The 26,857-nt window shown below is 43.2% G+C and overlaps 1 protein-coding gene across 5 annotated transcripts in view; it reads left to right on the top strand.

Moving 5' to 3' along the window:
- Positions 1 to 26,857, top strand: part of jhy (junctional cadherin complex regulator) — a 120,737-nt gene that overhangs the window by 13,607 nt on the left and 80,273 nt on the right. For all 5 annotated transcript variants that reach the window (XR_005458185.1, XM_038779188.1, XM_038779189.1 and 2 more), the window contains exon 3: positions 9,604 to 10,669. Coding sequence is in view for 4 of the 5 variants with exons in the window: in XM_038779188.1 (XP_038635116.1) it covers positions 9,604 to 10,669 (1,066 nt within the window). In the remaining variant the exon portion in view is untranslated. The remainder of the gene's footprint in view (positions 1 to 9,603; positions 10,670 to 26,857) is intronic.

The raw sequence follows: 26,857 nt of genomic DNA, 5'->3' as shown, positions 1-26,857 counted from the left end.
ACCAGGCAACATCCTGGTAAATCTCCTCTGTACCCTTTCCAATGCTTCCACATCCTTCCTATAATGCGGCGACCAGAACTGCACAAAATACTCCAAATATGGCTGCACCAGAGTTTTGTACAGCTGCAACATGACCTCATGGCTCTGAAACGCAATCCCTCTACCAATAAAAGCTAACACACCGTACGCCTTCTTAACAACCCTATCAACCTGGGTCGCAATTTTCAAGGATCTATGTACATGGACACTGAGATCTCTCTGCTCATCCACACTACCAAGAATCCTACCATTAGTCCAGTACTCTGTATTCTTGTTACGCCTTCCAAAATGAATCACCTCACACTTTTCTGCATTAAACTTCATTTGCCACTTCTCAGCCCAGCTCTGCAGATTTTCTATGTCCCTCTGTAACCTGCAACATCCTTCCACACTGTCCACAACTCCACCGACTTTAGTGTCATCCACAAATTTACTCAGCCATCCTTCTACACCCTCCTCCAGGTCATTTATAAAAATAACAAACAGCAGTGGCCCCAAAACAGATCCTTCTGGTACACCACTCGTAACTGAACTCCATGCTGAACATTTCACATCAACCACCGCCCTCTGTCTTCTTACTGCGAGCCAATTTCTGATCAAAATTGCGAAATCACCCTGAATCCCATGCCTCCGTATTTTCTGCAATAACCTACCGTGGGGAACCTTTACTGAAATCCATATACACCATACTACACACTCACTGGGCACGATTCTCCGAAACGGAGAGAAACAGCCGACGCCGGAGTGAAGCCCGGAGTGTTTCACTCCGGTATCGGAGGCTGCTCCTCGTGCCCCCCTCCCCCCTCCCCTCTGGGGGGGACTAGGAGCGGCGTTGCGCGAATCTTGAGCGCCGGGCCTTGACGCTTGCGTCAAAGCGGCGCGCAGAGAATGGCGCTGCCGGCGCCGCCTAAGTGACGTCAGCTGTGCATGCGCAGGTTGGCTGGCTCCAACCCGCGCATGGGCGGTTGCCGTCTTCCCCTCCGCTGCCCCGCAAGACACGGCGGCTTGATCTTGCGGGGCGGCGGAGGGAAAAGAGTGCGTCTCTTAGAGACGCTGGCCCGACGATTGGTGGGCACCGATCGCGGGCCAGACATCTGATGGGCACGCCCGTGGTGCTCGATCCTCTCTCCGCCCCCCACAGGCCCCACACTTACCTGTCACGCGATGTTCACGCCGGCAGCGACCAGGTGTGGTTGCCGCCGGCGTGAACCGGTCGGGGTCGTCAGGCCGCTTGGCCCATCTGGGCCGGAGAATTGGCAGTTGCCGGGAATAACGGGGGGGGGGGGAGAATTCCGGCGGGGTGCCAGGGCGGCGTGGCATGATTCGCCCGGCCCTCCCGCGGGGGGGCCTCCCTAGTGGCCTGGCCTGCGATTGGGGCCCACCGATTGGCGGGCTGGCCTCTCTGCCCCGCGGCCATCTTTCCTCCATTCTGGCCCCTGTAGCCCTGCACCTTTTGGCATTGGGACCGCCGCGGGTAAGAAGGCCACTGCGCATGCACTAGTTGGCGCCGGCTCAACAGTGCATGCGCGGACCCACCCTGACGCGGACCGGGGATCGGTGCATGCGCGGACCCGGCGCCGGGTTCAGGCCGGGATCGGCAGCTGGGGTGGCGTAGGCCTCTCCAGCGTCGTCCTAGCCCCCTGTGGGCCGCAGAATGGGGTCCCGGAACTGCGCCGACGCCGGAGTAGAACACTCCCGTTTTTACTCCAGCATCGGTACTTAGCTGCCCATTGGGAGAACCCCACCCATAGTTCATTAATGAAATCAACTGCTGCTCAAGCTTGTTTTTGCTTGTGCCAGACCATTGTTCAGCCTGCTGTGAGGGTTTTTTGGGACACAGTTTGTTCCGATGACAGAAGCCAGCAATATTGGTGATTAACAAACCTACACTTTTATTTGCCAGAAACGTTAAGTAATTCACAATTAAGTGCTGAATAGCACAAACATCATTTTCTGGGTCTAAAAGGTTCAACATAGTCTGCAGTACAGAAGGCGTAATGTGGAAAAGCATTACTGCTGAAAATCTTAAATAAAAGCAGCAAAATCGAGGCAATTTGCAACATACAGTCAACATTTGAATGAGAAAAAAATGAGTAACGGTTTGGATGAGCCCTTTTAACAACACTTTGAGGAGGTTTTATGAAGTTACATACCACTTCTCTTTAAGTAAATGACTTGATTATTGTCCATCAGAATTCTAATTGCCCCATGTGACCCATTAACCTGGCTCTCTTTTAAATATTAATGGGTCTGTTGCCTGTTTTAAAAGATGTGGGGCGCAATTCTCCGCACTCACGACGGTGCGGAGAATAGCGGGGGTCGTAAATTTTTATGGCCACGCTAGTCCGACGCCCTCCCGCTATTCTCCCCCCCCCCCACGCCCAACTCCCGACACGAATCGCTGCCGCCATTTTTTTACGGCCAGCAGCGATTCTCAGCTGGCCGATGGGCCGAATTCCAAGCCCTTTACGGCCGTTTTGACGCCAGCCTTACGATTTCTCCCTGTCTGCGTTGTGCTGCATCATATTCAAATGAGTCGCATTGTTCACTGTGACCCAAGTTGCTGTGTGGAAACACGACTGTGAAGTACTCCTTCATAGTCTATCATGAAATAAATGTAAATCTTTTTGTTCTGAGTCGAATAGAAGGTTATGCAAACAATAGATACACAACACTTTTGTTTCCAAGTAGACAACAGATGCTGGGCAAGTGATTCAAATTCCTGAGTGACTAATGGGGTTCAAATCCGTACGCAATAACATTTCGGTAGGTTAATGGACTACATTAGTGGTGCTCATCATGATCACATCAAATAAAACAAAATATCCATTTAATAGGTAACAACCTGACAACACTGCTGAAGGGGTTGAATTGGAACAGTTAATGATAATTACAGTCTATGCACTTAGGTTAACATTTTCAATAATTGGGACTCATTGCACTTTGAATATGCGAATGAAACATGTTATTAAACATTTGGTTTCCAGTTAGAATTATTGTTCATTTGTTTTAAATTTGCTTGTTTGCAGCCACACATTTTGTTGTGATTTAATGCTCATTTAATCTTACTTAGCCAAATATACCTAGTTATTAATTAGATTTATCAGCCCACAAACGAGTTTGAAATCAAATCCTTTAAAAGTAACACCAATTTAAATATTAAATACTTAATCAACTATTTAATAAGTGTGTTGCTGTTTGTCATTTTGTTAATTAACATTGTATGTTTGAGAAAAAAAACGTCAAAAGTCTTGAATTGCTTGTGAATATTACCATTTAAACTTAGCAAAGACATTCCAGATAGATTTGCTCTTTTAAGGGATGCTGACCCATCTGCATTAAATATTTTAACGTCTCTGAAAATGGGGGACACGTGAATGTTATTTGAACTCACAGAGCATTTGCTTGACCAGTTTCTCAAAGCAGATTTTTTTTTCCCCCTCTCCAATTAAGAGGCAATTTAATATGGTCAATCCACCTACCCTGAACATCTTTGGGTTGTGGGGGTGAGACCCACGCAGACACAGGGAAAAAGTGTGACTCCACAAGGACAGTGGCCCGGGGCCGAGATTAAACACAGGTCTTCGACACCGTGAGACAGCAGTGCTAACCACTGCTCCACCATGCCGCCCTTAAAGCAGAATTTTAAAGTCTTGGTGTTTGCTGTTCACAATAGAAATTTTCGAACTTATAGTCATGCGACATAGATAAATCCAAAATTCAGACCCTAATGATGAAGGCTTTTCAAATTGAAAACATATATTCAACCCTACACTGTGTGTCTGGGACTGGTGTGGACTCCTGCCTGCAAGGCTTATCTCCTGTTATCTTTAAATTGCACCTCTGACACTGTGATGCACTGAAATATGATGCAGAACCCCTAGTACTAGCCATTAACAGTGAAAGTGAAGGCATTGTGAAAAAGTGATCATTTATCACATTTGTTTTCCATGAGCAGTATTTGCATCACGTAACTTGCTCCTGAAATGTTAATCAATGCCTTGACAACGTCAGGATCAATTTCTCAAATATCCTCCACATCAACACCCAACATAGAGTTGAGTTAATCCAGAACACTGCAGCCTGCCTCCTCTCCTGCACAAAGTCCCACACTGCCATCACGCTCACTTCTCCTAGCTCCATCCGCATATTGCTCTGAATTGCTGTTAAATTGCTTTCCCAAGTACAATATAGCGGTAAACTGGGTTCTAATTTTGAGAGAACATTTTTCCCCAAGACTTTCTTAAATAGTATCAAATGTGATTGGATATGCCTGAGCAAAATCTATTTCATATGTTCTAGCCTGAACACTCTACTCATCTGTATCTCATTTTCTAGGAACACAGGAGTAGGGGAAGCCCATTCAGCCCCAAGCCTATTGTGTCACTTAGATCTACATACATGCCTTGGATAGGTAACTCTCAATACCCTTCCCTGAAGGCTATCAATTTCAATTTTGAGGTATTTAAATATTGCTGAAAAAAAATGTCTTTCATTTTTGTCTTGCCACCATCAGGACAATTCACAAAAAAGATCAAATATATAGGGAACAAGAATTTATACTGTATGAGAAGAGAGTGCTGATCAATTGGCAAGTGGACTCTGATTTGTCGAGGCATCGCCAAAGGGAATTCACCAATTGATGGTGTCTGACAGTTAATCTGCCAAGCATAGTTTGAAATTGAAATCAGGTAACGTGACCCTGATTGGTATTTATTAACCAGCGAATGACTGTCATTTATTTTGTTTAACTGAAACAGGCACAATGTGTGTATATGTTCTTACTGTCTGCGAAGAACTGTCCCTATGTATCAATATATGTAGCTTCCAGTACATGCAAGCTACATCTACATGGGCTACTTGCAAGCCCATCTGATGATCTTAAATTGGTTGTCTGCATATTTCTTGATACACTGAGAATTATTCAGCAAAGGTTGTTCAATCTGGATTTGGATTTGTTTATTGTCACGTGTACCGAGGTACAGTGCGCGCAGCTCAACAGATCATTAAGGACATGGGAAGAAAAGGGAATAAAAGAGTCTTAGAATTAAATTTTAAAAGATTTGAACGAGTACAAGTTAAGTAAAAAGTGGATCTGTTGGGGAGAGTCGCCTCGCTCTGGTGCCATCTTCTGTATTTGATACGTGCTATTTGATACGACCCGCCAGTCTTTGGGACTTATGCCTTACGTAACTGGTATCACACTGACACTGAAATCAATATATTGCATAACTCATTTGTGTGATAAGCAGAATGTCTTTTTGGTTTCGTGGTAGCATCCTGTTCTGGTGAATTCCACTCGTATTGCTACTGCATAGTAGCAGCAAGAAACAGCCAGCAACAACATGAAAAAGCTAGCTTCATCTGTTGCTAAAATTTTTGAGATAACTTGCCCTTCCAGGGTAATGTGAGGCAGATCAAGTACTTTGTAGTGTCAAAGGTGACCACCACAGGCCGGTCCATGAGCTTGCAGGAAATACAGCATGAAATGATCTGATCAGGGTAGCCAAGATGCCTTTAATCCGACCTATTTTAGCATGAAGCTTGCATGGTGAGCAAATGGCTTGGGTCCTATTCACGAGGTTGCAGAAAAGGCTGATTTTAATGGCTCGCGGATTTCACGACTAGTACATTGAGGAAACAGAGTTCATTTGGCTACTCTATTTCAAAGATGAATTTGAGCACAGGATGGAATCCATTAAAACATGTAAGGAAATGATTACTTTCAGCTGCAGATTTAAATACAGTAAACACATCACCCACATATCAGAGACATGCAAGGGATAGCTGTCATTCCATCAAATACACATTTCTCATGGAAATTGAAAATAAGTTCTTTTCTGCTTATCTCACAAATGAGTAATGGGGTATATGAATTCCAGTGGCAGTTTAATGTTAGGTACATAGGTTGTACATGCCAAATACGGGTGAATCATTTCAGACAACACATTCCAGACACTTTTCACAACAGGTGAAAGTACAGACCTTACCTAACTAGGCCATGCTTGTAAAATCCAAAACAGTGTCCAATATTAGACGTGATTCTGTGATTCAAGAACATTTGCTGAATAATCTTAAGTGTGCTAAGAATTACGATGGCAACCAATTTAAGATTGTTAGTTGGGCTCATAGTCTGGTGCGCTTGCGTGTACTGGAAGCTACATATATTAATACACAGTTCTTTGTGGACAGAAATAACATATATATAAATTGCTCCTGTTTCAGCTAGATAAAATAAGTGACAGGCATTTTCTGGTTCCTTGCTCAGGGAAATGCCTTGGCCATCAGAGTCAAGCTGCCTGGTTTAAATTTCAAACACTTCTTGGCAGTTAACTGTCAGTCAACATCAACTGGTGCATTCTCCATGACAATGCCTCTACCAATAAGAGTCCACTTGCTAACCAATCAACATTCACTTCTCATACTGTATCAATTATTGTTCCCTTTATATTTGATATTCTTGCAAATTATACTAATGAGTGCAAGACAAAAAACTTTGACAAAAATGTTTTTTTGTTCAGCAAAATAAAGTTTTGTACTACCAAATGACTATTTAAGATATTTCCATTCCCCTCATAACAAATGTTTGTCAGTGAAGAGATTTTCAGATTTCCATGACATTTCCTGTGATGTTCTTTCTGACATCACCTTTGAAAGGTCTAACTGTAATTATGGGTTTCAAATTTAAATTTTGAACTCTTTTGTTCTTAACCAGTTTACACCAGAGAAAACTGTTAATTTATCTACTCTGTCAAATTTGTTTATTATCTTAACATTTCAGCTAGATTATTCCTGATCTTCTGCATTCAAGTGAATACAAGCCAAGTATGTGCATCCTCTCCCTAATTTAATTCTCTAGCCCTGCTGTTATTCTGGTGACTCTGTGTTGTACACACTCTGTGGCCAACATATGCTTCTTGCAGGGCAGTACCCTCAACTGAGTGCCGTACTCCGGACAGGATTGAACCAGAACTCTGTGCAACTGTAACATAACTTCTACACCTTTTGTCATTCCAGCCCTTTTAAGATAAAGATCGACATTCTATTAGCCTTTCAAATTATTATTTATACCTGTCTGCCAGCTTTTAGTGATTTCTATGATTTGGTCTCCTGAGTCACTCTGCTGATCCACAGTTTTAATTTTGAAAATACCCTGATCTATATGTCTTAGGTCCAAGTGGATGATCTCACAACTTCATGCAATAAACTCCGTTTCACAATTTTTTTCTCCACTCACTTAAGCTATTTGTATACTTTTGTAACTTCCTGCCCCTGCTTACAGTATTTATGGCACCGCCTAACTGCCATCAGAAAACTTAGATAGACAGCTCTCTATATCTTCATCCAAATAATTTCTAAATAGAGTGACAAGCTATGTTCCCAATCAGATTAGATCCCTTGGGGACACTACACATCACTTGCTGCCAATTTGAATACATTTGTATTATCCCTACACTCTATCTCCTCCCGATAAACCATATTCCAATTCAAACCAATAGGTTGCCTCTAATTCCATGCCCTTGGTCTCTGCCCCCTTAATCCATCATCAAATGCAGATTGTTGATGCTTTGTTCTCTGGAATTCTTTTCCAAAACCACTTTCTCTTGCTACCATTCTCCCCACTTTCAAAAGTCTATTTTCAAAAATCTTTCTGCTTATTCATAAATTTCCTCACTTTGTGGTCAGTGTTCAATTTTCCTTGTTGCAAAATAATATCTTACAGCATTTCACATGATGAGAGTTTTTATAAATTAGCAGTGAACAAAGAACAAAGAAAATTACAGCCATGGAACAGGCCCTTCGGCCCTCCCAGCCTGCGCGATCCAGATCCATTATCTAAACCTGTTGCCTATTTTCCAAGGTCTACTTCTCTCTGTTCCCCACCCGTTCATATATCTGTCCAGATGCATCTTAAATGATGCTATCGTGCCCGCCTCTACCACCTCTGCTGGCAAAGCATTCCAGGCACCCACCACCCTCTGCGTAAAAAACTTTCCATGCACATCTCCCTTAAACTTTTCCCCTCTCACCTTGAAATCGTAACCCCTTGTAATTGACACCCCCACTCTTGGAAAAAGCTTGTTGCTATCCACCCTGTCCATTCCTCTCAGAATTTTGTAGACCTCAATCAGGTCTCCCCTCAACTTCCGTCTTTCCAATGAAAACAATCCTAATCTACTCAACCTTTCTTCATAGCTAGCACCCTCCATACCAGGCAACATCCTGGTGAACCTCCTCTGCACTCTCTCTAAAGCATCCACATCCTTCTGGTAATGTGGCGACCAGAACTGCACGCAGTATTCCAAATGTGGCCTAACCAAAGTCCGATACAACTGTAACATGACCTGCCGACTCTTGTAATCAATACCCCGTCCGACAAAGATAAGCATGCTGTATGCCTTCTTGACCACTCTATCGACCTGCGTTGCCACCTTCAGGGTACAATGGACCTGAACTCCCAGATCTCTCTCTACATCAACTTTCCCCAGGACTCTTCCATTGACCATATAGTCCACTCTGGAGTTAGATCTTCCAAAATGCATGACCTCGCATTTGCCTGGATTGAACTCCATCTGCCATTTCTCTGCCCAACTCTACAATCTATCTATATTTTGCTGTATTCTCTGACAGTCCGCCTCGCTATCTGCAACTCCACCAATCTTAATATCATCTGCAAACTTGCTCATCAGACCACTTATACCATCATCCAGATCATTTATGTATATCACAAACAACAGTGGTCCGAGCACGGATCCCTGTGGAACACCACTAGTCACCTTTCTCCATTTTGAGACACTCCCTTCCACCACTACTCTCTGTCTCCTCTTGCCCAGCCAGTTCTTTATCCATCTAGCTAGTACACCCTGAACCCCATACAACTTCACTTTTTCCATCTTGTTCCATCGGTGGAACAGTGATTAGCTCTGCTGCCTACCAGCACCAAAGACAAGGGTTTGATTCTGCTCTTGGGTGACTGTCTATGTGGAGTTTGTCCGTTCTTCCTGTGTCTGTATGACTTTCCTCCTGCAGTCCAAAGATGTACTAGTTAGGTGGATTGGCCATGCTAAATTGCCCCTTGGTGTCCAAAGGTTAGGTGGGATTGCAGAGATAGGGTGGGGGAGGGTGCTCTTTCAGAGAGTCATTGCAGACTCCATGGATCGAATGGCCTCCTTCTGCACTGTAGGGATTCTATGATTCTGTGATTCTATGAAATGTGAGCTGTTGTATAAATTGGCCCAGTGCAAAATCTGTCTTTAATTAACAGTATTTAAAATCATAAGTAAATGTGTTTTCCAGTGCCTCCTTCCTATTACTACAAATGAGGAGATCTAGGTTCAATGGATGAAATTAAGGATACGTGATAGCCCTAATCTACAGTGATGCAATGGGATAGTAGTTTCCCACTCAATCTTTTGTTCCACATTTGGTGTTACACTGCTCTGTGGAAGACACATTTGGTTCTAAACTGAGGTAGACTAACCAATAGGATGTTTTCTTTATTTTTTGGCTACTTGGTCAACATTTTTTTATGCTACAATTGAACTTTTAAAAAAATTCTTGCAGACAACAGTGCAGTGGCAGTGACAGATACGCCAACCTGCGATATAATCCCGATTGGAGAAAAACAAGAACAGGAGCAGAGATCCTTATGCCTAAACAGAAACACAACTCACATATTAATGATTCGCTGGGAAACTTGCTCCAAGAGTCAAATGAACTGTTGGAGAAAACTGTTAGCAGATACCATGATTATGAACATCAAGACATATCGGAACAAAAAATGCAAACAAGTAAAGATCATGGAGTTATATTTAGTTTGAGAGAAAACGATAATAATGTGGGTAAACAACCGAAAAGAAAAAGACCACCTTCTCCGTATAATAAATATGAAACTAGTACACAAGAGGAACAGGATTCACACCGTTCTCCTGGATTTTATAATGAAACCATTATGAGCAATTTTCAAAACCACAGGATAACCAGAACTGATAAAATCACAGAAGGAGTACCCCAGCATAACCATGGGAGGAATACATGTCACACTGAAGATGACTGTGAAAAGTTTGATAATTCTGAATATGAGCATCTTGACCTATTGAAACAGAAAAGGCAAACAGATAAACCTCAAGATGTTAAATTTAGTTTGAGAGAAAGTGATAATGTCGAAAAACAACCCGAAAGGAAAAGACTTCCTTCTGACTGCAAGAGTGAAGGTAGCACCCAAGATTGTGAATCAGTTGATTCGCCTAGATTTTACACTGATACCATTCAGAGTAATCTGCAAAATGATAGGAAAACCAGAACGGACAAAATCACAGAAAAAGTGCCCAAGGATAACCAAGAGAATAATAAAGATTCCAACGAAGACCATGACTATGAAAATTTGAATGATCAATATCAGAAAGAATATCAGCAGTTCTTGGAGCGCGAGTCAACCTGTAGTGATATGAGCACACATAGTATGAAACACTCCAAGAACCCTATGATCCCTTGTGACAGGAAATTGCAACCAAAAGGAAGATTGCAAGACGATGTTGTGGAACGTAATAAACAGACTTTGGGCAAACACAAAATAACCTCATATCAACAATTATACAGTGAAAAGGAGGAGGTTAAAGTTACACAACAGGTATGTGTGGGGAGAAAATCTTCTCTTTTTCTTAGGAATTTCCTCAGGGTCGAAGGTGACTTGCTTCCACTCTGGCCCGATGATGTCCGAGATGTCTGATAAGTCCAATGTGTGATTTGCAGACTGTGCCACCCACTGAGTAGGAGGTACTTGGCGAGTCGGGGAAATGAGATTTTGGGAGGTTTGTGTGCTCTCTCTGATGCCTTAACTTCACTTTTGCATATTCTTGACAATGTCTCTCGATGTGTTCAGTGCCTTCCAGAATGAACCTACTCCATTTTGGTTGGCCAATGGACTCCCATGAGTTGATGAGAATTTTCGACTTCTCACAACAGATGGTAAAATATTGCCTTTGATCTCAGTAAATGTGCTACATGGGGAAGAGGTTATCATGGGTTTCAGTGCTGAAATGCTTATCAAACAGTTGCAATACTAAAGTTAAGATTGAATAAACCACTCCAGCTTTATTTTCCAATGTACATCTTGACAGAGCTTTGTCACAAACTTTGGCAACTAGAAAGATTTCATTTTCCTTTATTGAAATTCATATTTGTTCTGTGTTTTAGTTACTGAACTAAATTTGTTAACACTTTCTTATCCCCATTCTGGATTGACAACACTAGCAGTAGCATCTGCTCAGTGGTGGACCCTCTTCTATTGAATCTAGATCCAAAGGGGGTGGGATCATGACTTCTTATATTGCTAACTGAAAGGTTATTTTAAAACTTTATTAATCCGAATAACCTTATATCAAAGGCACAAATATCAGTAGAAAAACTGGATCTTCATATGGAAAGCAAATTGTTGGTATGTTTTTCGTTGACTGAAAATCCACAGAAAACCTTTGACGTCTAGTCCAAAAACTAGGCGATGGTAACTCAACCTGCAACTGTAGTCAGTTGAACAGCTACTTTCTGGTATTCAGAGGCAAAGTTCTTTGTCTGCAGTTGATGAGGGTAGGCAGGTAATTGTAAGCTTTCTTCTAATTGTTCAATTACATCTAGGGGCTTGTTTTGCCTGGGTCCCCTCACCACGTGTTTCCCAACAATGCTCCATTCGCTGGCGGCGGGATTCTCTACTACTGCACTTGTCAATGGGATTTTCCCACACTGCTGGCAAACCCGTGGACTGGGGTGCACTGCCACGGGAACAGGGAATCCCAGCCCCAGAGAATTCAGGCCCCAGTAACTAAGCAATAGATTCACAGTGAAAATATTTACTTTTACAATAATACTTTTAAAAATATGCAGAGATTGTTGACCCGTTTCTAATGCTCAGAGCTATAGTTTTACATTTCTTCCACTGTCTATTTTATTCCCATTCCCATTCATTTTTCGTGCCTTTCATTTTCTCTCTTTTACTTTACAGTATTGGATTGTGCCTTTACAACTGTTCTCTCCATCTTTGTTTTGTTAAAAATGTCTCTTCTCTGTTCCAGTGACATTTCAAGGTTTTCTCAATGTAAAATAAGTTGTTCTTCACATCTTCAGTTTCTTCTACAACAAATAGTATTTTCCCTGAAATGTTGGGCAGGTAACCCACAACCAAATTTTGAGAAATGCCTCTCTAACTGGCAGGAGCAGTATTTTTCAGAAGCCATCTTTAATGGATTGCCTTTCTTCCCCAAGCATTGCATTGCTAAAATAATCAGCAGCAATATGCTGAAACTGAACATAGCGTAAGTTTTCTGCCGTGAGAAACAATCCAGCATTGAAAAATTAAGCATCTGAAACTACTCATGACAGGACTTTGAGGCTTTCTCCAAACCTCTTTAGGATTAATGTAGCATTTAAACACTTGGAGACTACGCAACAGGCCCATTTCTGAGAGATGCCAGCCCAGTGGGATTGTACTTTAAACAGAACATTATGCCAAGGTCTTATATCTGCACCTTTCTCAGGAAACCTTCCAGCATTCACTGAAATAACTAAAAGTAACTCTCAGCCAAATCTGCAACACCTGAAACCAGATTTGGAGGTCAATTTGTGTCCAGGAACAGCTGTGAAACTTTGAAATTTTATGTGGTAGACTTCCTACAAGTAGATGTGTAGATGATAAGTTACAATTGTGGACTGATAATCAGGAGATCCATCAAGTAGTTATCGTGTTTGGTTTTATTCATTTACAGATGTGGGCTTCGCTAGCTAGGCCAACATATTTTGCCCTTCCCTAGCTGTCCTTGAGAAGATGGTGGTTGAGGGATCCGGAAAGCAGCCAGCAAGGGGTTGGTTTAGCACAGGGCTAAAGAGCTGGCTTTTAAAAAAGCAGACCAAGGCAGGCCAGCAGCGCGGGTTCAATTCCCGTACCAGCCTCCCCGAACAGGCACCGGAATGTGGCGACTATGGGCTTTTCACAATAACTTCATTTGAAGCCTACTTGTGACAATAAGCAATTTTCATTTTCAAAGGGAAGAGCCTTCGGCTTCTGTCATGGCACAAGTGCATACTATCATTTATTCCACATTGCCATGGATGTTTCTAGTCCAAGCTTGGTGCCATTCCTTAGATAGAAAGAGCTACCTATTTTTCTTCAGTTTCACATTGTCCCAATGATTTATATCTTCTGCTCACCTGTTGCAAGTCTTCAGATAAGGTTGTAGTCCAGGAGTCCAAGATACTGTCTTTTGCAATGGGACATCATAGGTGGTAATTTGCTGTTGCAGGGGTGACAGCCTTATTCTCCATTTTGTGATGGTTCTTTTCTGTGGCAATCCAAAGACTCGATTCTCCAAATTTCCATGCTCTGGTGTGGAGACTTCAGCATCAAGTGCTATGCCCATGTGTAGATTGGCTTCAAAAGCTGGGAACGATCTGGCATGAAATTATATCTCATTTGTATTTTGGTTTTGGGTTAGGGTTACTTGTTATGTCCAATAATTGTCTCTGGTGAAAGAAGGAGTGTAAAGTTAATTTTTTAGCTTAGCAGGTTTATTCTTAAGACAACTCAGAGTGACAGACTCTTGTCAGTGCCTCCGACACTCCACTGTTCCAGCTGTGTCCTATTATTTTGACAGAAAACAATTACACTAAATTGACTAAACTGAAGGACAAAGTAAAAGGGGCAGTCCTTATAACGGATATTGCCTCAAACAAAAACAAATTGCAAATGAAACGAGAACATCAAACCAAAATGTGATTAAAAGGGTCGATAAAGCACTGCAGACCCTGCGGTGCCAACCAAACACAGAAGGCCTTGATGCCTGCGGACACCACATGCTCCTTCTCCAGGGGTAGACAGTCAGGTCGGGAAATCCCCTACAGCTCTCTCCATTTATACTCTTGAGCAAATCAGTAAAACTCAATTAACAAATCGTGTGTCTATTTATAGGTGAGCCAATGCTTATCACCTGTCTTTAACAATGCAATTTACTCAACAATGCAATTGACTAACAGTGCAATTGCTGATACTACTGGCACCATCAAGCTCTCCATACAGTGCATCTTTTGATAAATGACCAGCATCGATTCTAAGAACGTGGCCTAGCCATCATGGTCAAGGTCATTTGACCATTGTCATGATACCTTGGAGTATTTCCATGTTGGGGACTCTATACTGCCAATGGATTCCACAGATCTTTTTCAAACAATGCATTTGAAATAAATTCAATGTGCATTCCTGCTTCTGATATGTAATCCATGTTTCAGCACCTTGTAACAGTCCACCCAACACACAAACATTGCCCATCATTCCATCATTACAATTCTACTTGCTTTCCCTGTCTGGACTGCCTACTCTAGAATCTGACCATTAAATGGATCCTTTCTGCCCTCATTCATGATTTTGATGAAATCTGAGGTGCAATATTACGTACAGTATTTCTGGATTCCTTGCATTCCAGAAAGTGAGAAGACATACAGTGAGAGTGCTATCAATGTACAGTAATGATCTGACCTTGTGTAATTAGACAATGTCAGCTCACTGGGACACAGGCACACAGAACACCTTAGAATCAGAGCTCCGCAGGTCAACATCATTTGCCCTTTTTCCACTTCCCTTATTATATTGTTCCACATATTTTTTTAAAAGTCGGAAGAATTATAAAATTAAGTAACCTATAACACTGAATTTCAGCAGGAGTTTGTTCTGAAGCTGTTAAATATAGGTTGGTCTGTTGCTGGTATATATGTGTCTATTGCAAAAGTGGAAGTTATGGGGTACAATGACAACCTTCAGACACTAGGGAGCACTGCAGTACATGAGATAGTGCAAGAAACTTGCAAAAGCTTACAAATGGGAAGAGGATGAAAATAACTTTTTCATCAAAGTAGCAGTGAGCCTTGGGCAGCACAGTAGCACAGCGGCAGGGTCCCAGGTTTGATTCCCCGCTGTCTGTGCGGAGTCTGCACGTTCTACCCGTGATGTGTGGGTTTCCTCCGGGTGCTCCGGTTTCCTCCCACAGTCCAAAGACGTGCAGTTTAGGTGCATTGGTCGTGATAAATTGCCCTTAGTGACCAAAAAGGATAGGAGGGGTTATTGGGTTACGGGGATAGGGTGGAAGTGAGGGCTTAACTGGGTGGGTGCAGACTCGATGGGCCAAATAGCCTCCTTCTGCACTATATGTCCCATGTTCTATGTTCTATTAATTGTTGGAGACCTTTAAAAAATGTAAATATATATATTTTTTAATTTCTAACTTTTTTTCTCTCTTATTTCATCTTTTTTTCTCTCGTTACCTTTCTGTGCCCGATGTGGCATGAAATTCACTATTCTCACTTACACTTCCAAATTCAGCTCCTGCACTGCCTATTACCGATTTTTCTGACTATCTATATCTCTGCTACCAGACCATACTCAGTCTGTTCTCCCAAGCCCCAGGAGTCCTGTAGATTTCCCACTCACAGCCACCTGGCTTGTAAAACTTCATGGAAAATAAACAAGCAAGTCAGCGAATGGCAGGAGCCGTTATTATTGGCCAGTTGCTGTAAATTCTGGACCATTGAAGAAGCAATATTGCTACCACTGAGCCAAACCGATTTTCCAGTAAAATCAAACAAGATGCCAGAATTTTAAAAAAATGTCAAAGAAACAAAATTGAACAACAATTGGCCATTGACTTCTGGAAGCAAAGTACTGTAGACACCCCTGTCAGCATCAACGGGGCCAACGTGGAGATGGTTAGAAGTTTCAAATTCCTAGGGGTACACATCTCCGGAAATCTGTCCTGGTCCACCCACGTCGACGCTACCACCAAGAAAGTACAACAGCGCCTATACCTCCTCAGGAAACTAAGGAAATTTGGTTAGTCCATATTAATCCTCACCAACCTTTACAGATGCACCATAGAAAGCATCCTAGCTGGCTGCATCAGAGCCTGGTATGGCAACTGCTCGGCCCAGGAACACAAGAAACTTCAGAGAGTCGTGAACACCGCCCAGTCCATCACACAAACCCACGTCCCATCCATTGACTCCATTTACACCTCCCGCTACCTGGGGAAAGTGGGCAGCATAATCAAAGATCCCTCCCACCCGGCTTACTCACTCTTCCAACTTCTTCCATCGGGCAGGAGATACAGAAGTCTGAGAACACGCACGAACAGACTCAAAAACAGCTTCCCCGCTGTTACCAGACTCCTAAATGGCCCTCTTATGAACTGACCTCATTAACTCTACACCCTGTATGCTTCACTCGATGCTAGTGCTTATGTAGATACATTGTACACCTTAAGTTGCCTTATTATGTATTTTCTTTTGTTCCCATGTACTTAATGATCTGTTGAGCTGCTCACAGAAAAATACTTTTCACTGTACGGTACACGAATGAAATGAAAATCGCTTATTGTCACGAGTAGGAAAATGAAGTTACTGTGAAAAGCCCCTAGTCGCCACATTCCGGCGCCTGTTCGGGGATGCTGGTACGAGAATTGTACCATGCTGCTGGCCTGCCTTGGTCTGCTTTAAAAGCCAGCGATTTAGCCCAGTGTGCTAAACAATAAACAAATCCAATCCAATCCAAACAACACCAGGAAAAATATTTTGTGTATAAAGTCGTAATGGTTAAACCAAAACATGTAAAGTGATTTTGAATCTTTTACAGGTAATCAAAAGTACAGGTAGAATTAAAGTCACCATAGTCCCAGATGACCATAGACTGCTTTCCTCTTTGAGGGGGAGAGCTGAATGGTGTTGATTTAACCTGAGGATCACCACACCTCAGGTAAGGGGCAAGGTTCAGAAGGGGGTCCGTAATGAATAACCTCAGCCAGTATGGGAATTGAACCTGCACTGATGGCCAATCGCTCTGCATCACAAACCAGCTGTCTAACCAACTGAGCATTATTCATTCAAGGGATGTGGGCTTCACTAGCAAGGCCACCTTTCGAGGTGGTGGTGAGCTGCTTTTGTGAACCGTTGCAGTCCATGTGGTGTAGGTATACATGCAGGGAGTTCCGGGATTTTGACCCAGCCACAGTAGAGGAAACTGCGATGTGACTAGACCAGGAACATTATCACTATGCTACCTTCTTTTGCCTCCTTATTAGTTTACTGCTGGAATTTTTTCACTGCTGTGATAAAGCATGTCATGTCAGTAAGTTGGGGTTGTGCCTATTATATTCTGTATGATAAGTAATCCATTGTATAGTAGAAAGATACCAGATGTATCCTGATGCTATACATTTAGCCTTTCATTGTGTTTCTTTCTATTTTTGTTCTATTTCATATGATACTTATTAAGTTTATAATTTTACAGTTATTTAGTTCAGCTCAATGAGATTGCCAACAATTCAGCTATTTTCTTTAGTTTGTTAAGCTTGTGTTTTATGTATCTTTTTGTAATTCTACATATATAGATGTATATTCTGCATTATTACACATCATTGCTAGATTTTGGACAGCATAGCATTAAGAAGAGTTTGGGATAATTTGCATCTATTTAAAATGTTTCATTCCCCACCCCTGCTTACTTGCCAAGGTTGAGATAGGCACGGCAGCTGAAGTCAGAGGCTTGGAGTTCTGAGGTCTCTGTAGAGAAAATCATGTTTAAATAATTTGTTTGAGTTTTTGATGAGGTAATAGAGAGAGTGTTGGTGAGAGTAAATCCAATGATGTGATGCCACATAACAGACTTGTGAATAAAGTTATAACTGAATGAATGGGACAGCAGCAATATGGATGAAAAAGATAGGGGGCGAAATTCTCCCCCCCCCACGACGGGTGGGAGAATAGCGGGAGGGCCTTCCCGACTTTTTTGACGCCCTCCCGCTATTCTCCCACCCCCCCGCCGAAATCCCGACACGAATCGCTGCCGCCGTTTTTTTACGGCCGGCAGCGATTCACAGCTGTTAGAAGAGCCGAAGTCCCAGCCCTTTACGACCTTTTTACGAACGGCAAACACACCTGGTCCTGCCGTTCGTAAAAACGTCGTGACCACCTGGAAAAAAATAACCATGGCACCGATTGGCACGGCAGTACCACGGCCGTGCCAAGGGTGCCATGGGCCCGCGATCGGTGCCCACCGATCGCGGGCAGCTGGCCCGATGCCCGCGCACTATTTGTCCTTTCGCCGCCCCGCAGTATCAATACGCGGGGCGGCTGAGGCGCAACCCGGACCGCGCATGCGCGGGTTTCGCGCAAAAACGCGATGACGTCACCCGCGCATGCGCGGGTGGAGTCTTCCCACCTGCGCATGCGCGGCTGACGTCATATGACGCGTCAGCCGGCGCTAAATCCGACAAGCGGGCTTAACGATTTTCGTTAAGCCCGACTTGTCGGAGCCTCCGACGTCGGGCTGCTAGCCCCGACGGGGGACCAGAATCGGTCCCCCGTCGGGAAGGGGCGCGATGCCGTAAAACCCGCCCGGGTTTTACGGCAGTTTGACGATTTCTCCCGTTTTGGGAGAATTTCGCCCAGGGTGTGTAACAAAAAGCAGAGCGAAGTAATCAATGGTTGGACTGGAAGAAGGTTTGTAGTGGAATTCCCCTGAGATTGATGTTAGGATTTCTGCTCAACTTGCTACATGTCAATGATCCAGACCCTCGATGTGCATGATGCAATTTAAAAATTTACAGATAGAATCAAACTTGGAACCGTTGTGAACCATGAGGAGGATTGTGTAGAATGTCAAAATGGCACAGGTTGGTGGAATGTGTGGACAAGTGACAAGTGATGAAATTAAATGCAGAGAATTATGAAGTAATTCACTTTGATTGGAGTAATGCAGAGAGACAATCAAAAAGAAAGGGTACAACCGCCTCACGGCGCGGAGGTCCCAGGTGTTCGATCCTGGCTCTGGGTCACTGTCCATGTGGATTTTGCACATTCTCCCCGTGTCTGCGTGGGTTTCGCCCCCACAACCCAAAAATGTGCAGAGTAGGTGGATTGGCCATGCTAAATTGCCACACTTTTGGAAGGATATGGAGAGGGTGAACGAAGATTCCTGAGAATAGTTCCAGGGATGAAGAACTTTAGTTACACCGAAAATTAGAGAAGTTGTACCTATTCTCCTTGGGAAAAGCAAAGACAGAGTGGTGATTTGATAGAGAATTCAAAATCATGGGACTCTGAACAGAGTAGGTAGGGGGAAATGGTTCCCACTTGTTAAAGGATCAAGAAGGAGAAGGCACGGATTGACAGCAATTGACAAAGAAGCAATGGCGACCTGAGGAACAACCTTTTGTACGTAGTGAGTGGTTAGGATCTGGAATACACTGAGCATGTGGTGGAAGAAGGTTCACCTGAGGCTTTTAAAGAGAATTGGATGCAGGGCCAATTGTCTTAAAAGTAAAAAAAATGCAGGACTATGTGGGAAAATGGGAGCTGCACAAGGTGAATTGCTCTTCCAGAGGGCCAACACATGCATAATGGGCAGAATGGCCTCCTCCATGGTGTCACCATTGTATGATTTAATGATTTGATAGCAGCATTGATCTGCTTTGAACAGTTTAAAACCTCTGTTAAAATTAATTTGTTATAGAACATAGAACATTACAGCGCAGTACAGGCCCTCGATGTTGCGCCAATCTGTGAAACCCCTCTAAAGCCCATCTGCACTATTCCCTTATCATCCATATGTCTATCCAATGACCATTTGAATGCCCGTAGTGTTGGCGAGTCCACTACTGTTGCAGGCAGGGCATTCCACGCCCCTACTACTCTCTGAGTAAATAACCTACCTCTGACATCTGTCCTATATCTATCTCCCCTCAATTTAAAGCTATGTCCCCTCGTGCTAGACATCACCATCCGAGGAAAAAGGCTCTCACTATCCACCCTATCTAATCCTCTGATCATCTTGTATGCCTCAATTAAGTCACCTCTTAACCTTCTTCCCTCTAACGAAAACAGCCTTCAGTCCCTCAGCCTTTCCTCATAAGATCTTCCCTCCATACCAGGCAACATCCTGGTAAATCTCCTCTGCACCCTTTCCAATGCTTCCACATCCTTCCTATAATGCGGCGACCAGAACTGCACGCAATACTCCAAATGCGGCCGCACCAGAGTTTTGTACAACTGCAACATGACCTCATGGCTCCGAAACTCAATCCCTCTACCAATAAAAGCTAACACACCGTACACCTTCTGAACAACCCTCTCAACCTGGGTGGCAACTTTCAGGGATCTATGTACATGGACACTGAGATCTCTCTGCTCATCCACACTACCAAGAATCTTACCAATAGCCCAGTACTCTGTCTTCCTGTTATTCCTTCCAAAATGAATCACCTCAAACTTTTTTTATGAATGTGTAGGTGTTGCAGATCAATTTGTAACCCTATTATAATGAAAGGAAATGCATGGAAAATGTATATTTCTCTTTTAAGTATCAGTTGATCTACTCTGAACTTACAGTACTTTAGAATATTCTAAAAGTAGGATTCTCTTTGTAACCTAGAAAGATTTACCTTGAATTATATGGAAGCAGTTCAGTTGTAAATCTGTTTTTTAACATTAAGCTAATATAAGTGTAATTTAGGAGTTTTACACCTGGTTAACAAATGTTGTCATGGGTAAAACAGATAATAACAGCATACAGACATTTTGGCCACTAAATATCACAAAGGAGGGATAAAAAAAAGTAACATGTTGATCCTTATTAACTTTTATATATAAAATGAGGAAAACTGACTTGTTTGGCTTTTAAGATGTAGTTAGGTTAGTAAGGTACATTATATGTTAATTTCAACCGTACTAAATTTCTCTAGTCAACTAGGAAAAGTGTACTGTCTTTTTTAAAAATAAATTTAGAGTAGCCAATTCATTTTTTCCAATTAAGGGCCAGATTTTAGCATGGCCAATCCACCTAACCTGCACATCTTTGGGTTGTGGGGGTGAAACCCACCCAGACACGGGGAGATTGTGCAAACTCCACACGGACAGTGACCCAGAGCCGGGATCGAACCTGGAACCTCGGCGCCGTGAGACAGCAGGGCGAACCCACTGTGCCACCTTGCTGCCCAAGGAGTGTACTGTCCTAGTAAGTGTTGCATTTCTCGAAATCCACATCTGATCTGAAAATATCGATTTTGTTTATTATTTTTTAATAATTCCTTCTTCAAGAATATCTCATTAGATAATCTTGTTTCCTTTCTTTATAGATCTCTATGGAACAGTGTGAGATGAGCATGTTACTAATCCACAAGTTTATTTTACAGAGTCTATAAAATGCCTACATAATACAATCAAGTATAAAACACTTGGTGGTAGTAATTAAAAGAAAAGAAAAGGTAAACCTGAAAAAACTGATTATACTGTAATTTCAGAGTAGGTGAATCAGTATCTAAAGGATAAAAACACAATTTCCCATGCATTTCTTGTCATTGGGATGGTGTTGAAAAAGCATCCTTACCAGAAGAATATTTTCCTTCTAATTGTTATCAGAACCAATGTGCATTTTTAGCAATTTCTTTAACCTTATTAAATAATAAGTTGAGGAAAAGTTGTAAATTTTCACCTTTGGTGGTAAAGGGGTGGATCACATCTCATCTGTCATTTTTGAATTAACATTGATTCCCTCAAAAATCTGTTGAAGGGCTGACTTTTTACTGGGGGCTACTCCTCTGGATCTTTTTTTTTCTTCATTATTGGTGTTCTAATCAATATAGAAAGCTGAAGGAATATGAGAATTTCTACAGTTTTTGTGTATTTCTAAAGAACGAAGGTTATTGTTTCTGGCCTCCATCTGTTCCCAGCTGTGCGATTATGTTCTCTCTCACCAATATTTGCATATTCAAGTGCCAATTATGGCTAATGTTGTAGGAAAACATTGCAGTGTGACTGTGGTTCTGCACATATTAATTGATGTGCAATACTTAATTTCCACCAAAACTACCACCGTTCAGACTATTTAGCAAGGATTTGTAGTATCTAAACTACAATATTTGCAGCGATGAAAGCTTTCACAGTGTCATAGAATAATCATTTTGTTGGCTAATTGTCTTGCTAGGTTGCAATAATTAATTGCGAGCACGATGCATTGTACCGAAAAGAAATGCATAGCATTAATTCCAATTGATTTTATATATGCTACTGTTTGGGATCCTCATAATAGGACGTACATCTATAGACTTGTATTCTCCTAGATTGGCCAACTCAGGTTTACTCAATAAATTACTTTTCATCTTGTAATTCATTCATGCAGTTCTACCCTGTACAATAGAGCATTTTGTTACTGTTACTTTGCATCCAGTTTAGCAAAATGTTTCTAAAAACTCCATTTTATGTTTCAACATCTTGGAACCAAATTTTGTCATTGAACAAAATCACATATCTGATTACTGATTAATTTGTAACTGGAATTGATTGCAAAAATAGAAAATTTTAGGAGTACAGGCAGAGGTATACAATGTGTAAATTAGCATGTTTTGTTATGACTTTGTAAGACAACACAGGACTGCTAAGAATTATAAACCTTAATCACGTTAGTGTCGCCTCTCAAAATTAATTTGGTATAAGGCCAAATCAACTCAAAATAAATGCACACTACCTTAATTATCCATTCATACATAAACAATTGCCTTTTGATGAGTATAGAAGTAAACCTTTCTTAAAAAGATTATTATGTGCTTTCTTTCATACTTTATTCTGCTTCTTTATAACACTTTAGTCTTGCAAATTATGTTTTTAAACAGCTGATGCAATCCGTAAAACGTCTTAATTACAATAAAAGTGTAAAATGTTCTCTTTCCTTGATTAAACTCAGCAATTTTAACTGTACAGCTGTCTACTATATGTCTTAGCAAAATGATTGATTTTTAAACAGGAGCATAACATCATGATGAGGGTTTGACCAGGGAGGATGTAGAGAGGGATCACAAGTTGCCTTACTGAATTCTAATTGAACCGCACTTCAAACTACTTTGGGGAAGTAGGGTGGGGCCATGGAAATCAGACATTTTCACCCAGTCTTTTTTCATCTTCACACAATTGTTAAGAACCTAGTGCTTCAGTACACTAACCTTAAGTTCATCTCGTACTGAAAACTACTGCTTTTATTCTTGTACTTTATAAAGGCTGGGTCTTAATTCATAAAGGCTGGGTCTCTTCAAAAATTCTGTTGTCTGATGCATTCCCAGATCCTCCTCCCTCAGGTACTATGGTGACCATGGACTTCCATTGGATTGGTCGATGATTATATTTGGCAAAGTACAGCAGTGGTTCCATTGGATCCTGCAGTATGGCTGATCAGGAAATTCTCCGCTTTTACCGTCAGGCATATGGAAAGTATTTACATGCTGATAATTAATTGGTCTGACCACGTTATGAGAGCACCTTCCTTGGTCATCAAGTCCTGAAGTGGGATGAACCCAGAGCTTGTGGTGCAGAGGTAGCTACCACTCCACCACAAGACCGTCACTCCAGACAGTTCCTCATTTGTGATGGAGGGGTGGTCATTGATGAAGCAGCTGAGGATTGTTGGGTCGAGGACACTATCCTGACGAATTTCTGGAGTGATATCCCAGGACTGAGATGATTTACTTCCAACAACCAAAATTATCTTTCTTTGTGGTAAATATGACTTCAATCAGTGGAGAGTTTTCCCTTTGATTCCTATTGACTTGATTTTTGCTAGGACCACTTGATACAATACTTGGTCAAATGATGACTTGATATCAAGGGTATTTGCTTTCACCTCACACATGGAATTCAGTTCTTTTGTAAATGTTTGGGCCAAGGCTGTAATGATCATAGATGATCATAGATCTTAGAATTTACAGTGCAGAAGGAGGCCATTCGGCCCATCGAGTCTGCACCGCCCCTTACAAAGAGCACCCTATCCGAGCCCACATATCTACCCTATGCCCGTAACCCAGTAACGCCCACTTAACCTTTTTGGACACCAAGGGCAATTTAGCATGGCCAATCCACCTAACCCGCACATCTTTGGACTGTGGGAGGAAACCGAAGCACCCAGAGGAAACCCACACAGACACGAGGAGAATGTGCAGACTACGCACAGACAGTGACCCAGCCGTGAATCGAACCTGGGACTCTGGAGCTGTGAAGCAACTGTGCTAACCACTATGCTACCGTGCTGCCCCTATGTGGTTAGGAGATGAGTGGCCCTGGCAGAATCCAAGCTGAGCGCATTGAGCAGGTTATTGCTGAGTAAGTGCTGCTTGATAGGACTGTCGGCAACACCTTGCATCACTTTGATGATTGAGAGTAGACCGATGGAGAGCTAGGTGGCTGGATTAGATTTGTCCTGCTTTTTGTGGACGTTGGTACAGCAAAACCTGATCAATGTGGTCTATTCTTATAAATTGTAACATGCAGTTCACCTTGAGAAAGGGTGCGTAATATGCCATCTGTCAAATTGCAAGTTCCTTCATTCACTTCCTTTCACTAAGTGAGGATATGATATGATTTTCCCAGCTTTATAGTCCATGGGCAGGATATACCGACTGTTCACGGCAGCAGGAAATTCTAGTCCCACATCGGCACACGGATTTCCCGGAGACGAGTGCTGCTGTCAACGAGAAATTCCATTGACAACGGCAGGACTGGTAGTATATCCTGCTGGTGGGCCGCTTCCTCTGCCGAAAAACACCCAGCGGGCTGGTCAGTAAATCCCGCTCATTGTTACTATTCATTCGTCTAGTGACCTTGAATGTAGTTGATAGCAGCACTGACCACTGCCAGCAGCCTGACCAGGTGGACAGGAGTTCAATGAAGAAAAAAGCTGAATGACCTCCTACGATCAGCAAAGATAAGTGTCCCCTGTCTCCCCTTGGAAATTGATCCATCCATCAACCTTCCATCAACCTCCCGTATATCACCTTGGACTTGCATTCTGGCACTCGCAGGTTCTTCCCAGCACCCTAACATCATCCTCAGACCACTACCTCACCCACCCTCCTGGCATTCTTCATCAGAACACCTCCCTGCTTAAGGGAAGTGCCCACACGTACCAGCTGTCCTCAACCTCTGACACCAGGCATGTGGCTAACAATATCTCCTTTTGTGTCATTGCAGGAGATTATAGCCCATTACTGGAGAGAGAGAAATCAGGTGGAGGAATGCCCAAACTAAGGATCTGACTAAGTTTGAAGGAAGGGTCTTGGAGCTCGCAGGGGAGGAGCAAGAGCAGGCCGTCACAGGTTGGCCTGTCACAGAAAAATGAGGAGCCACTGACTTCATACAGATGACCAGTTTCAACTGATGTATTTGTGGTCCAAACTGTTGACCGTGCCATTAAAACCATGTCCCTTGTCTTGCAGGTACATCAGTCGAAGATCCTGACCTGTCAACAAGCAGTGGAATCCCCCCAGCCATCCTTGACAGCACCTCGGAAGAGATCTCTGAGGAGCACATGGATGACACAATCACTGCATTCATCATCGCAGAGACAAGCACCTCGGTGGGCAACCTTAAAAGACGGGCTTGTGGGTCACTTTCTGCTGAGCACCACACTGCAACTGATGCACATTAGGTAGAGACAGGAACATCCCAGGGAAAGTCAGTGTTCTACTGGATCCCAGGACACTGCTGTGCCCTCTGTGCCCTAGCCAGGTGCCGGACCTCTGGATATGTTCATCCCTCAGCTACAGCAGATGCAAAGACAGAGTACCAGAATACCAGGAGGGGTTGTCAGTGACATTCCTGCAACTGCAAGGCTGAATGGAGGAATCCCAAAGCCTTCTGTTGCAGGAGATGTTGCCTGCATTGCGTGGCACCAATGTCAACATTGCAAGGGTGGCGGCTGCAGGGGAGAGCCTGGGACAAGATGTCAGAGCCATGACAGGAAAACTACAAAGCATGGTTCAGGCCCTGAAGACCATGGCTGAGGGTTTCAAAATCATGGTGCAGACACAGAGGACCATTGCTGAGGGGTTCAACCCATGGTGCAGACACTGGTGGGCCTCCAGGACTGGCAGCGCCAGATGACATTGAGGCTTCTGGAGAACACTCCAGTTGCCCTTTGTCCCATGGAGTAACCTTGGCACCCACAAGCATCGGAGGGAGGAGGATGCACTGGAGTACATCCTGGGACCTTTCACCCAGAAGACCCAGGGAGTGACCAGGGTCTTAATCCTCCCTTCCTGATGCCAGCACTTCTCAGGGGCAGTAGGCAGAACAGCGTGATATGACAATATCAGTGCCACCCAAAACTCAGCCAAGGCCCTTTAGGTCCAGGCCCTCCAGAATATGCCTGCCAAGTAATTTCACGCAACAGGGCATGGAAAGCAACAGGCATCTCCACTTCTGATGTGTATTCTGAGAATATACCGAAACGTAGTGTGAGCAATGTAACAAGCCAATGGCAAATACGTTGAGGGCTACTGTGACGTTCATGGCAATAAGGTGCTGATGCCTTCCACCTCCATGTGGCGCCAGGTTTGAAAGTATGTGGCACAGGTGTCACACAGTCTCACTTGTGAAGTGGAGTCTCCAGTGACACATATTCATGGAGGACACCTGGATCCTGTAAATATTTGGTCCCCTTCGCTTTCGTCTTTGAGTCCCCTGATCGCCTGCACTGTTGCTGACCTTTGAGCCTGACCCGTGACCCCCCCCCCCCCCCCCCCCCCCCCCCCCCCCCCGGCCTCCTGCCGCTGGTTTCTCCCTGGGCGTGGCCTCTCAGAGGTGATGCCAGTGCAGTTCTTAGCAAAATCGCCAGTTTCACTGACCCCCATCCTGAGATCTCTCAAAACTCTGCAAGGGATGCGGGAGAGAGAGACAGTCAGGTTTGTGCTCCAACCAGTTGTCTTGAGACCCTCCCAGCACCCCTTGTACTCTCAAACCTGGAAGC

Source organism: Scyliorhinus canicula, chromosome 19 (assembly GCF_902713615.1).
Source record: "Scyliorhinus canicula chromosome 19, sScyCan1.1, whole genome shotgun sequence".
Lineage (NCBI taxonomy): Eukaryota > Metazoa > Chordata > Chondrichthyes > Carcharhiniformes > Scyliorhinidae > Scyliorhinus > Scyliorhinus canicula.
This window is presented reverse-complemented; position numbering and strand designations above follow the sequence as displayed.